At 39.7% G+C, this 12,693-nt stretch overlaps 1 protein-coding gene across 2 annotated transcripts in view; it reads right to left on the reverse strand.

The window, feature by feature from the left end:
• The window catches only part of XDH (xanthine dehydrogenase), a 77,648-nt gene that overhangs the window by 17,841 nt on the left and 47,114 nt on the right, over nucleotides 1-12,693 (reverse strand). For both annotated transcript variants that reach the window (XM_009183950.4, XM_003908475.4), the window contains exons 22-24: nucleotides 11,856-11,989; nucleotides 11,337-11,424; nucleotides 10,019-10,105 (exon numbers count right to left, since the gene is read on the reverse strand). In XM_009183950.4, the coding sequence (XP_009182214.2) occupies nucleotides 10,019-10,105; nucleotides 11,337-11,424; nucleotides 11,856-11,989 (309 nt within the window). The remainder of the gene's footprint in view (nucleotides 1-10,018; nucleotides 10,106-11,336; nucleotides 11,425-11,855; nucleotides 11,990-12,693) is intronic.

The following is a 12,693-nucleotide window of genomic DNA, read 5'->3' on the forward strand; positions in this document are numbered from 1 at the left end:
TTATCACCATCATCATCACCGCCATCATCTGTACATTAGTGTGGGTTTCTCCAAGTTTCAGTGAAAAACCACTTGTCATACCAAGTGTCAGGAAGATCTCAAACTTCCTGAATAATAAAAGATAACCAAGAGATGCCATCACTGAGGTGACAAAGATGTTAAAATTGTCTGACTATAGTTTTAATGCAGCCATGGAAAAAAAAAAATGCCTCCAAGATCAATTGTGAACACACTTGACACAAATAAAAGGCTTCCAGAAATAAACAGATAGTTTCAGCAAAGATATAGAAGATACAAAGAAGAACCTAATGGGCCTTTTAGAATTGAAAATGCAACAACCAAAACAAATAGCTTATTGGGTGGATTCAACAGCAGAAGAGAGGGGGCATAGAAGAGAATCAGTGAACTGAAGAATAGAATAAGATATATTATCCAGTCTGAACTATATTGGGAATATGGAATGAAAAAAAAAAAACAAAACAGTTTCAAGGACCTTTGGGACTATAACAAAAGACCTAACATTGAAGCCACTGGAGATCTGGAAGAAAAGGAGAAAAAGAGAAGAGCATAAAAGTACTCAAAGCAATAATAACTGAAAAGTTTTCAAGGTTTCAAGATATATAAACCTACAGATTCAAGACGCTTAGTGATCTTGAAACAGGATAAGCCCGAAGAAATCCGTGATAAGTCCTATCATAATTAAACTTCTGAAAACTAAAGACAAAGGAAAAAGTCTTGAAAGCACCCAGAGAAGATGACAACTTACCTATAGGGGGAGCCTAATTAGAATGAGAAAGGATTTCTCATCAGAAGCCACAGAGACCTGAACGAAGTGGCAGTTTCTCAGGTGCTGAAAGAAACGAACTGTTAACTCAAAAGTTAATGCCCAGTAAAGTTATCCTTCAGGAACAAGGAAAAAAAATCAAGACATTCTCAGATGGAAAACTAAGAAAATGTGTCCCCAGCAGACCCACAATAAAATAATGACTAAAGGAAGTTCTAAACAGAAAGAAAAGGATAAAAGAAGGAAGCCTGGAAAATTAGAAGGAAAAACACTATAAGCAAAATCATGGGTACAAGCAGTAAGCTTTTCTTTTCGGTTTTTAAAATTGTCTGACAGTTGCAACAAAAATTAAAACACTGTCTTGATGTGGTTCTAAATGAATGTAAAGAAAGTGTTTAAAATAAAAATAATGTAAATGGGAAAGGGCAGAGTCATAAAGGGAGGTAAGTTTTCTATACATCACCAAAACTAGTAAAATGAGACCTTCTGTAGGCTGTGATAAGTTGTATATATATAACATAATACCTTGAGCAATACTAAAAAAGCTATGTAAGAGATACTTTTAATCAAAATGGAATTCTAAAAAAAATGTCCAAGTAACCCAACCACAGCAAGGCACACAAAAGAATACAGAGAAATGAAAAGCTGATAGAACAGACAGAAAACAAAAAATAAAGTGGCAGACTTATGCCTCAACACATCAGTAATTATATTACCTATAAATAGTGTAAATACAATTAAAAGAGATTAGCAGAATGGATTTTAAAACATCACCCAATTACATACTATCTTCAAGAAAATCACTTCAAATATAATAATGTAGGCAAGTTGAAAGTAAAAGGATGGAAAAAGATATACCATGCAAACATTAATCAAAAGAAAGCAAGAGTGGCTTTATTAATATGAGATAAAGTAGACTTCAGAGCAAATACAATTACCAGAGACAGAGAGAAGGAGATTATATAATGAAAAAAGTGTCAATCCTCCCAAAAGACAGCAATACTAATTGTGTCTGCCCCAAATAACAGAGCTGAAAAATCTATGAAGTAAAGACTGGTAGAACTAAAATGAGAAATAGAAAAAATCCACAATTACAGTTGGAGATTTCAATGCTCCTCTCTCAAAATTGATAGAAAAAAATAGACAGAAAATCAGGAAGGATATAGAAGAACTCAATACCACCATCAGGATCTAGTGTATATTTACACCTGTGGTAGGAAAAAGAAATGCCTCCCCAAAGATATATTCACTTTCTAATCACAGAACCTGTAAATACTACCTTATATGGCAAAATATGTGATAAAGTTAAGGATCTGGAGAGAAATAGCTTATCCTGAACTATTGCAGTGGACCCTAAATGCAATCACATGTCTCTGTAAGAGAGAAGTATGTATAGGTAGACAAGAACAGACACACAGGAGAAGGTGATGGGAAGACAAGGACAGAGACTGGAGTGATGCAGCCGCAAGTCAAGGAGTGCCACCAGCCACCAGAAACTAGAAAAGGCCAGGAACGGATCCTTCCCTAGAGCTTCAGAGGATGTGCGGTCCTGCCAACACCTTGATTTCAGACTTCTGGCCTCCAGAACTGTGAGAAAATAAATGTTCATTATTTTAAGCCACCCAATTTGTGGTGATTTGTTATAACAGCCACAGGAAGCTAATACACAGTCCATCAACAGCAAAATACACATTCTGTTTAGGTGCCCATGGAACTTGTATCAAAACTGACCATGTCCTGGGCCTTGATATGAACCTCAACACACTTGAAAGAACTGAAATCCTGTAGAATGTGTTCTTCAACTAAAATGGAATGAAACTAGAAATCAATAGAAAGCCTCAGGATAGAAAGATAACAGGAATATCTATAAACACCTGGAAACCAAACAGCATGCTTCTAAATAATTAGGGATCAAAGAGAAAGTGTCAGGGAAACAAACAAGCAGACCAAAAATACAAGACAAAAATGAAATACACATACCAAAACTTATGGAACCTGTCTAAAGTAGTGCTTAGGGGAAACTTTATAGCACTAAATTGAATACATTAAAAAAGAGGAAAACATTCTCAGATAGTTATTTAAGCTTTCAACTCAATAACCTAGAAAAAGAGAAGCAAAATAAATCCAAAGCAAACAGAGTGAAGGAAATAATAAGGATAAGAGCAGAAATCAGTGAAATCAAAAACAGACACAATAGAGAAAATCAATGAAACAAAAACCTGGGTCTTTAAAAAGAGCAATAAAATTGACAAACCTCTGGCAAGACAGAAAAACAAAGTGAAGCCACAAATTACCCATATCAGGATTGAAACAGGGGATGCCACTATAGACCCTGAAGACATCAAAAGAGAAATAAGAACACACCATGAACTATTTTACACACATAAATTTTTTAATAACTTAGACAAAATTAAATTGAATTCATGGAGATAAAGAGTAGAACGATGTTTACCAGAGGCTGGGGAAGGTAGGGGGGACGGGGGATAAAGTGGGGATGGTTAATGCATAAAAAAATACAGTTAGACAGAATGAGTAATACCTAGTATACAGTAGCAGAATATGGGGACTATAATATTTAAAATATATACAATAATTTATCGTTTATTTATTTATTTATTTATTTATTTTGAGACGGAGTCTGGCTCTGTGACCCAGGCTGGAGTGCAGTGGTGCCATCTCGGCTCACTGCAAGCTCTGCCTCCTGGGTTCATGCCATTCTCCTGCCTCAGCCTCCCCAGTAGCTGGGACTACAGGTGCCCGCCACCACGACTGGCTAATTTTTTGTATTTTTAGCAGAGACGGGGTTTCACCGTGTTAGCCAGGATGGTCTCGATCTCCTGACCTCGTGATCTGCCCGCCTTGGCCTCCCAAAGTGCTGGGATTACAGGCGTGAGCCACCGCGCCTGACCTATCATATATTTAAAAATAAATAAGAGTAGAATTGAAATGTTCCCTAACACAGAAAAATGATAAATTCTTGAGGTAATGGAAACTTACATTACCCTGATTTGTTTATCCTGATACACTGTATGCCTGCATCAAAACATCATATGTACCCTATAAATGTATACAACTACTGTGTACCCATAACAATTAAAAACAAAACATTTTAAAATGAATGTCTCAAAATACAAAACTACCACTTCAACATGAGATAGATAATTTGAATAGTCCTAGAACTATTAAGGAAATTTAACCAATAGTTTTAAGGCTGTCAGAAAAGAAGTTTCCAGTTCCAAATGATTTCACTGGAAAATTCTACCAAACATTTTAAGAAGAATTAACACCAATTCTGCACAATCTCTTCTAGAATTAGAAGAGGAATTCCAACTCATTTTATGAAGCTAATGCTATCCTGACACCAAACCCTGACCACGATGGTATAATTTTAAAAGAAAAAACTACAGAGCAATATTTCTCATGAATATGGATCCAAAAATCTTTAACAAATTTTAGCAAATACAATTTGGCAATATATTAATTATACCATGACCAAGCTGGATTTATTCCAAGGACAGTGGCTGGTTCAGTGTTTAAAAAAAGGAATGAATACAATCCACCATATTAATAAGCTAAAGAAGAAAATATCACATGATCATATCAGTCAATGCAGAAAAAGCATTTGACAAAATTCAACACCCATTCATTATAAAGATGCTCAGAAAACACTAATGGAAGGAAACTTCCTTAATCTGATCATAAGTATCTACAAAAAACAAACAAACAAACAAAACCCTACCAGTAACATATTTAATGATGAAAGACTGAATGCCTTCCCCTTAAGAGTAAAAACAAGGCAAGGATATATGACCTATAGTTCTGCAAGGTCTGGCTAGCCATCACAGTATGTAAAGAAAAAGAGATTAAAACTTGCAGATTGGAAAGGAAGAAAAAAAACTGTCCCTATTTGCAGATGATAATGATTGCCTGCAGAGAAAATCCCAAGGAATCTGCAGAAGAAATTCTAGAACTAATAAATGAGTTCTGCAAGATCACAGGATATAAGAAACACAAACTGAAATCACAATGAGCTATCACTTCACACCCACTAATTCTAGTGGGTAAAGACAGACATACCAAGTGTTACTGTGGATGTGGAACCCCTAAAGGTTGTTGATTGGAATACAAAATGGTATAGTCACTCTGGAATATAATTTGATCATTTCTTTTTTAAAAAAAAATCAATAAAAATTAGGTAGATCCATTTATTTTTTAAATACAAGAATAATTTTGGAAGGGCTATTTCACAAATTCAGCATTAACCAACTCTATAGACATGTTTAACAAAACAAAACAAAACAAACACCAAAAAGAAAAAAGGCATTTACTCTTGGCCCTTTTAGTACAGGCGCAGTGTCCTATTGCATCACAAGTGCTAGTGATGCAGTAACAGATCCAAGGGCATAATATTAAAGATTCTTTTTTCCAACTGCGATTTAGTTGAAAAATAACGTAATACAAACATGTATGAATGGCTGTCAAGACCACCAGTGAGCTGCAGAATACCTAGAGGCCTACCTACTTAGATGGCTGAAACTAGTAAAGCAGTATTAAAATCAGTGCTTTTACTCTTAGATTAACAATGACAGAGTGAGATTTCTTTGATTCCAATTTTATGAGGTGTGGTGGGGAATTGAGAGGAGATACGGGGGAAGACTGGCAGCGTGTGCTGAGATAGAGGTGGGAATGTGGCTCAAATTAGTCAATATTCAGATTAGGATATTGTTTTAGAAAATTTTTAAAGTGCCCTAAATTGTGGCATATTGAAAAGGATATTAAGGAACAATGATTCATTCGCTCTGAACACAATTTAATGAGTGCCATCAATGGGTTTAAGAAATAAGCAGAGAGGGGGGATGGTGAGGCAAAATGAGGTGGAAGAGAAAATGATAAGTGAAAAATATGCTTGAACATTGAAGAATGTGAAAAGGCCACCAGAGAAACTCCTTTACTTATCACTCAGAAGTGCTCTTCCCATTGGCTACCTGCTCCTGATCACCCAAACATCAAGTTTAGAGCACAGGAGCAGTAACCCCCTTTATCTGCAATTTCACTTTCCATAGTTTGTTAACCAAGGCAACCTTCGTCCAAACATATTATGTGAAAAACTCCAGAAATAAACAATTCATGTTTTAAATCACAAGTCGGCCAGGCACGGTGGCTCATGCCTATAATCCCAGCACTTTGGGAGGCTGAGGTGGGTGGATCACCCAAGGTCAGGAGTTCCAGACCAGCCTGGCCAACATGGTGAAACCCAGTCTGTATTAAAGATACAAAAATTAGCCGGGCATGTTGGGGCGGGGCACCTGTAATCCCAGTTACTTGGGAGGCTGAGGCAGGAGAATCGCTTGAACCCAGGAGGCGGAGGTTGCAGTGAGTCGAGATCGCACCACTTCACTCCAGCCTGGGTGACAGAGCAAGACTCCATCTCAAAACAAAAAATAAATAAATAAACTAAATAAAATAAATCACAAGCTGTCCCGAGTGATGAAATCTGATGACCTCCTGCTCTGTCCTGCCTGGGATGTGAATCATCCCTTTGTCCTGCTTATCCACACTGTATACTGCCTGCCGCTTTGTACTGAGTAGCTGCCTTGGTTGGTAGATTGAAAAAACATAGTGTATAAAGGGTTCAGTACTATCTGAGGTTTCAGGCATCCACTAGGGTTCTTGGAATGTATCTCCTGCAGATAAGGGGAGACTACTGTATTACATCTCAGCTTCCATAAAACTTTACTAATTTGGATTAAGAACACAAGCCTGATTTAGTAAAAAGCATCCATAAATATTCAGAGGTATAGTTTTGTTTCATCAAGTAAAAAGAGCAACTAATTCCAACTGTTGAAGTAGTAACAAGTAAAGGCTTCACCAGGCTTGCCTCGATGAAGAGTTAAGACATATTTTTAGGTCAATAGCACAAGATTATTGAATAACTTGTATGCTACAAACATGCTGCTTCCACTCATCAAAACAACCCAACCATCTTTACTATTCCAACTTGCTGAGAACCATGTCAGATGTTGCCTTCAAGAATGAAATGTTTCTCAAAACTGTTCTATCAAATGTAGTAGCTATTGGACATAAAACAGGTCATTTATTTCAGACTTTAGCCAGTTTTCATGAAGTATTTATTTCCAGCTTCAGTTTATTCCAACATTAATTTATGATAGGACAGTTACTAAAATTAGCCATTTCTCAGACTATAACTTGGAAATCATAAGAAATGGACAATTTAGGTCACTAGTCAAAATCTTGATTCAAGTGATGATCCAATAGCTTACAAATGTCTTCAATAAACTGAGCTTTGAGGCAGAACAAAAAACAGAAAAATCTAAAACCTCTCTATCCCAAGCACCAATAATGGAGGCTAAGCAATTACACCTACAAATCCTTAATGACAGGTCTCTCCTAATGAAAAAATCCTGCCGGGCGCGGTGGCTCAAGCCTGTAATCCCAGCACTTTGGGAGGCCGAGACGGGCGGATCACGAGGTCAGGAGATCGAGACCATCCTTGCTAACCCGGTGAAACACCATCTCTACTAAAAAATACAAAAAAACTAGCCGGGCGAGGTGGCGGGCGCCTGTAGTCCCAGCTGCTCGGGAGGCTGAGGCAGGAGAATGGCGTGAACCCGGGAGGCGGAGCTTGCAGTGAGCAAGATCCGGCCACTGCACTCCAGCCTGGGCGACTGAGCGAGACTCTGTCTCAAAAAAAAAAAAAAAAAAAAAAAAAAAAATCCTGAGATTTAAGCACTGTGACTTACAGAAGGCAGGTTGACTTAATGAGGAAATTTACTTTCAATAAAAAGACAATCGGCAATATTTTATTTTGGGAACTTAGCATTTCACAGATCCTCAATATGTTTTGAGGTAGGTCAAATATTAATAGTGTATTTTGCAAACAAAACTCAAGCAGATGTTTTGTTACTTGTCCCAAACCACAGGAGCAGTTCTATCACGGCCAGGAAGAACGTGGTCTCTCAGATCTTTCAGATTAATCTGTCATGTGTGAATTTAATGGTAATCACTTGCAAATATTCATGAAAAAACAAAAGACTAGATATAGAAATTCTACTTTGGGATATTTTAAACTTCTTAAATTTATCCTATAATGAGTATATACTTGCTCTCATTACAAATACATATATAACTGATCTTTACAATTACAAATGAGCGCAGGACTGACTATCTTGTTTTTCTGCCTTTTGGGCTGAGTAGAGCAGGGAGATAATCAGCAAGCTTTCCTCAGAGCACTAGGCAGCCTTTAACTGAAGGTGCTACGTTCGAGGCACCATTGACTATGATTTGGGATCATAGGAGAGCAGGTATACTAGTGGAACCAGGATTCAGAAAAGATGTCTGGATCCAAAAAGGGGAGGCTCTTTGAAAGTCAAAGATGAAGAGAAAAACAATAACATCTCAAGCTACTGATCCTGAGTTATACTAGGGCATTACAACTACTTGTGAGAGGAGCTCCTACAAGAGCAGTAAGCTTGTCCCAATAAAGCCTATTAGAGTTACTACTAACTAGACAAGCCACAAGTAAAACTAAATTGGTATTTTATTAAAGTGACATCTATAGAAGCAAATATCTAAACATTTTTAATATGAGCAAGTTTTACTTGTCATGTAAATTCCTCTCATTGTCACAAGCCTAATTCAATTAGCTCGTCATAATTCCTAAAATAATTTACTAAAATTCAGCTCATCTTGACATAGGTTCTTGAGCCAGTATTCTGAACTGTTTCATTATAAAGTTCCTTCTATTTAAACAGTTGTAGAATATTAGTAATAATAAAGCCCAGCTCTCCCAGTGCCTGCCAGGCTGCCTCTGCCCATGAAAATGCGATTATTTCTTAAAATGTTAAGCTCACCACAGATTCAGCAAATCTATTCCTAGGAATTTACTCAAGACAAATAAAAATACATGTCTACGTAAAACTAGTATGAGAGTGTTCAGAGCAGTATTATGCATAAAAGCAGAAAACTGGAAACAACACAAATGTCCATCAAGTGGTGAATGGTAAACAACATATGGTATATCCTTATGATGGAATATTATTCATCAATGAACAGGAGTGAAGTACTGAATCATGCTATAACATAGATGGGCCGGACACGGTGGCTCACGCCTGTAACCCCAGCACTTTGGGAGGCTGAGGTGGGCCGATCACTTGAAGTCATGAATTCGAGACCAGCCTGGTCAACATGGTGAAACCCTGTCTCTACTAAAAACACAAAAATTAGCCAGGCATAGGGGTGCATGTCTGTAATCCCAGTTACTTGGGAGGTTAAGGCAGGAGAATCGCTTGAACCTGGAGGCAGAGGTTGCAGTGAGCCAAGATTGTGCCATTGCGCTCCAGCCTGGGTGACAGAGCAAGACTGTCTCAAAAGAAAGAATAATAACAAAAACATAGAGGAACCTACAAAACATTATTCCAAGAGAAAGACACCAAACAGAAAAAAACTAAATAGAACATTTAATGGTTCTATTAAATGACTTAACTACAAGACAGAAAGTAGATGAATGATGACCTGGGCCTGTGGAATGGTAATGGGAGTGACTACAAATGGATGCAAGAGATCATTCTGGGGTGATGGGAGTTCAAACACTGGATTGTGATAGTTGTCTAACAACTCTTGAAATTTACTAACAACCATTAAGTTACATACTTCAAATGGATTAACTTTATGGTATGTAAATTATACTTCAATGAAACAATTTTTTAAAAAGCAATTAGACTTATTTAAAATTAAAACATCACGGAAACGTGTAACATAGAAAATGACAGTGTATACCCCTCTCAATACCATTCCAATCATTGTTAATAATTTGATCATCACTGTTAACAGTTTGGTATATGTTCCTTCAGACACTTTTCCATGCATGTTATATATAGTAATATATATTAGTATTAGTTTAAGTATATATATTACTATTCCATGCATATACACACACACACACAATGCTACCACACTGTACATAAAACATTGTAACTAACTTTGCTAGCTTGGCAAATTATCTTAAACAGGAAGGACGGGTTTTTAACCAGAGAAATAATACGATCATCATTGTGCTATAGAGATTAATCAAGGATGGGAAACCTGAAGGTGAGGACCCATTAGGAGACTACTGCAACAGTAGCAGGCTGGGATTAGGGAGGCTCGTGCCTGTGTGGGAACAGGCTGATCTTGAAGTCAGCTCTGGGTGCAGGGGCGGCTGCAGGTCCTACTCACACTCTGAGAGAGATCCTGGGTGTTCCCCACGTTGCTGAAGTGATCCACCTCCAGAGCCACAACCTTCCCAGTCTTCATGAAGCCAACCTGATAAAAGGAGAAAGGAGAGTGATTTATCAGAAGTCCCCTTTCCCCCACCTCTCTGTCTCTCTCTGATCCTCCCTCCCATTTATGCCACCTGGAGGAAATAAACAGAACACCACATCATCCCATGAGAAAAGAGTGACCTTCAAAAGTCAGCAGAAGGTAACAAGTGAAGAAGAGAGGAACTGACCTCTCCCCAGCGGCGCACACTTGGCTCCCCACCCCTGGACACCCTTGTCCCCACACCCCTTCTTCCTGCTACTGGCACCTGGCTTCTGGTCTAGGATGGGAGTAAGGAGGTTGGAAATAGAGAGTTGGTCGTGATAGGGCAGGGAGGGGAGCGCAGGGAAGAGAAACTAGGAAAGATACTGGACTGTCCCCTCACGGATTTTGGTCAGAAGACAAAAAAAGTTGTATTTCACAGGAGCATGCACATCCTTGACCTTATGTACACTGTTAAAATACCCTTTACAGGCTGTCACACATACAGAAACTGGGACCCCGAAAGATCAAGGAACTCTCTTCAGGCCCACAAGAATTTGGGGCTAAGAGAACTATAATCCCTTGCTGGGAGCTAAATTATGAAACAAACTCAGTTTGACACTGAAATGCATCCAGTTCAAAGGCCATGTTCAAGGCCAGTTCATGGAGAGAGGGCTCCCAGGTTTCTAGAGCTAGGCGGAATCCTGGTAAGGTTCTGCTGATGTTTACAGGGAAAGGGTGCATTGGTCATCCACAGAACTCCAGAAAAGGGACTGTCCCAGAGAGAAGTGTGGACAGTCTCCAACCATGATCTGGGAAAGCTGGTGCTTATCCGAACATCTTGGGGCTATCCAGGCTCCTGGGAAGTTTTATTTCTCACAGTAAATTACTAAGCTGTCATTCCAATATTTACATCAGGCCTGTGATCATGTTAATGTTGGGCTACCAAGCACGATGGGTTGACCCTGAGTCTGCTGGTGAATCATGTTTCTGAGCCTGACCAGACTCAGAACACAGCAAATCCACAGAAGTCACGAATGCCACCCTTGGGAGATGGGGTGCCAGCCTCCCTCAGCACTACCTTTCTGTGTTGCTGTTAGCCTACTTGAATTTCTCTTCTTGCTATATCTTATTTGAACTTCTACAGATAGGCAAAAAGTAAGAGTGCAGCTCTAGGAAGCCTGGACATTTGGTCCCAGGTTTCCTCACAAAATGGCACTTCCCATCCCAGCACAGCCCCAACATCTACAACCTTGTATCTGGCCAGGAAGGGATGTCTGCCACCAGTTATCAGCATGTCCTCATCACGGTCCAGCATGCAGCGCACAGGGCGGCCAGTCCTGGGGGGTACCGAAAGGATTAGAAGCCTGTGAGCCTTCAACAGCAGCTCAGCCCTGCGAGTCTCAGAATAAAAACAGCCAGGAAGCCACCTTTTCCACCTGCACGCTGAGCAGACCTGTACTGGGCTGCTTTGCCATCTAGGCACTGTGCTAGACAAGGTGCAGAATATAAGGACGCGAGGTATATGCTTTCCTTCAGAGAGCTCACAGCCAGATGGGGAGATCAGACGTGGACACCTGTGCCAGACCACAATGGAACAGGTGATGTTACCCTCCCACTATGCCCAAGGGTTCTAAAAACAGAGGGCTGTGAGAATTCAAAGCAGGGGGAAACGAATTCTAACAGGGGGAAGTCCAGAAAGCCTTCCTGGCAGAAGCAGCCTTAGTCTTCTTCCCAGAGCCAGATGAGAGAAACAGGCTTTGGAACTCACTTATATGCGGCCAGGGCCACCGCCGTGGACACCAGAGTGCTCCGGGTCTCCTTCCCTCCAAAGCCTCCTCCCATTCTCTTCACTCGAACCACAATCCGGTTTTCTGGAACTCCCAACATTTTTGCAACAAAGCTCTATGGGTAAAAGACAGAACATTCACGCTGAATGCATTATCTGAACTTATTTCAGGCCTGATGCAGAGCCTGTCCAACATGCATGGACCTAATTACTACTGTGAATTCTGAAATTCCTTGATTCAAAATCCCCATGCAGCCTTGTGGTTAGTGATGCTGGGGCCTGCCAGACTGAATTCAGGCATTGGCTTTTAACCAGAGGGCAAGCAGTTGGTCACAGAATACTTTTAGAAACTTATTCCGTCTGACCAGGTGACCAGGGACTGGGAGATCATGAGAGCAGGACCAGCTGCCAAAAACACTGGCAACCGCTGTCACATTACAGGCAGTAGAGAAAGGAGGACTATTTGAGCTGCTGTAGATAATTTAGTGGGCCCTGTGGCTATGACTTAATCCAATACCTTCATTTTACATATGAGGAAACTGAGGCAGGATATGACTTGACCAAGGCCATAGGCACCGAAATGATAACAGCCAACATGTACCAAACTCTAGTCTAAATATTAAAACTCATCTAATAATTACGACGACCCACCCAGGCCCCATTTTATAGATGAGAAAACTGAGGCTGAGAAAGGTTATGGAACAAGGTCAGTGATACCAGCTTGTTGGTGACTCCAGGACTATGACACTCGAGTACCCTCTGGACCAGCCCACATCTCCCTCTTTCCATTTCCCACATGGCCCTCCTGGTTTGCTAGGAG

The sequence above is a fragment of the Papio anubis genome, chromosome 14, assembly GCF_008728515.1.
Source record: "Papio anubis isolate 15944 chromosome 14, Panubis1.0, whole genome shotgun sequence".
Lineage (NCBI taxonomy): Eukaryota > Metazoa > Chordata > Mammalia > Primates > Cercopithecidae > Papio > Papio anubis.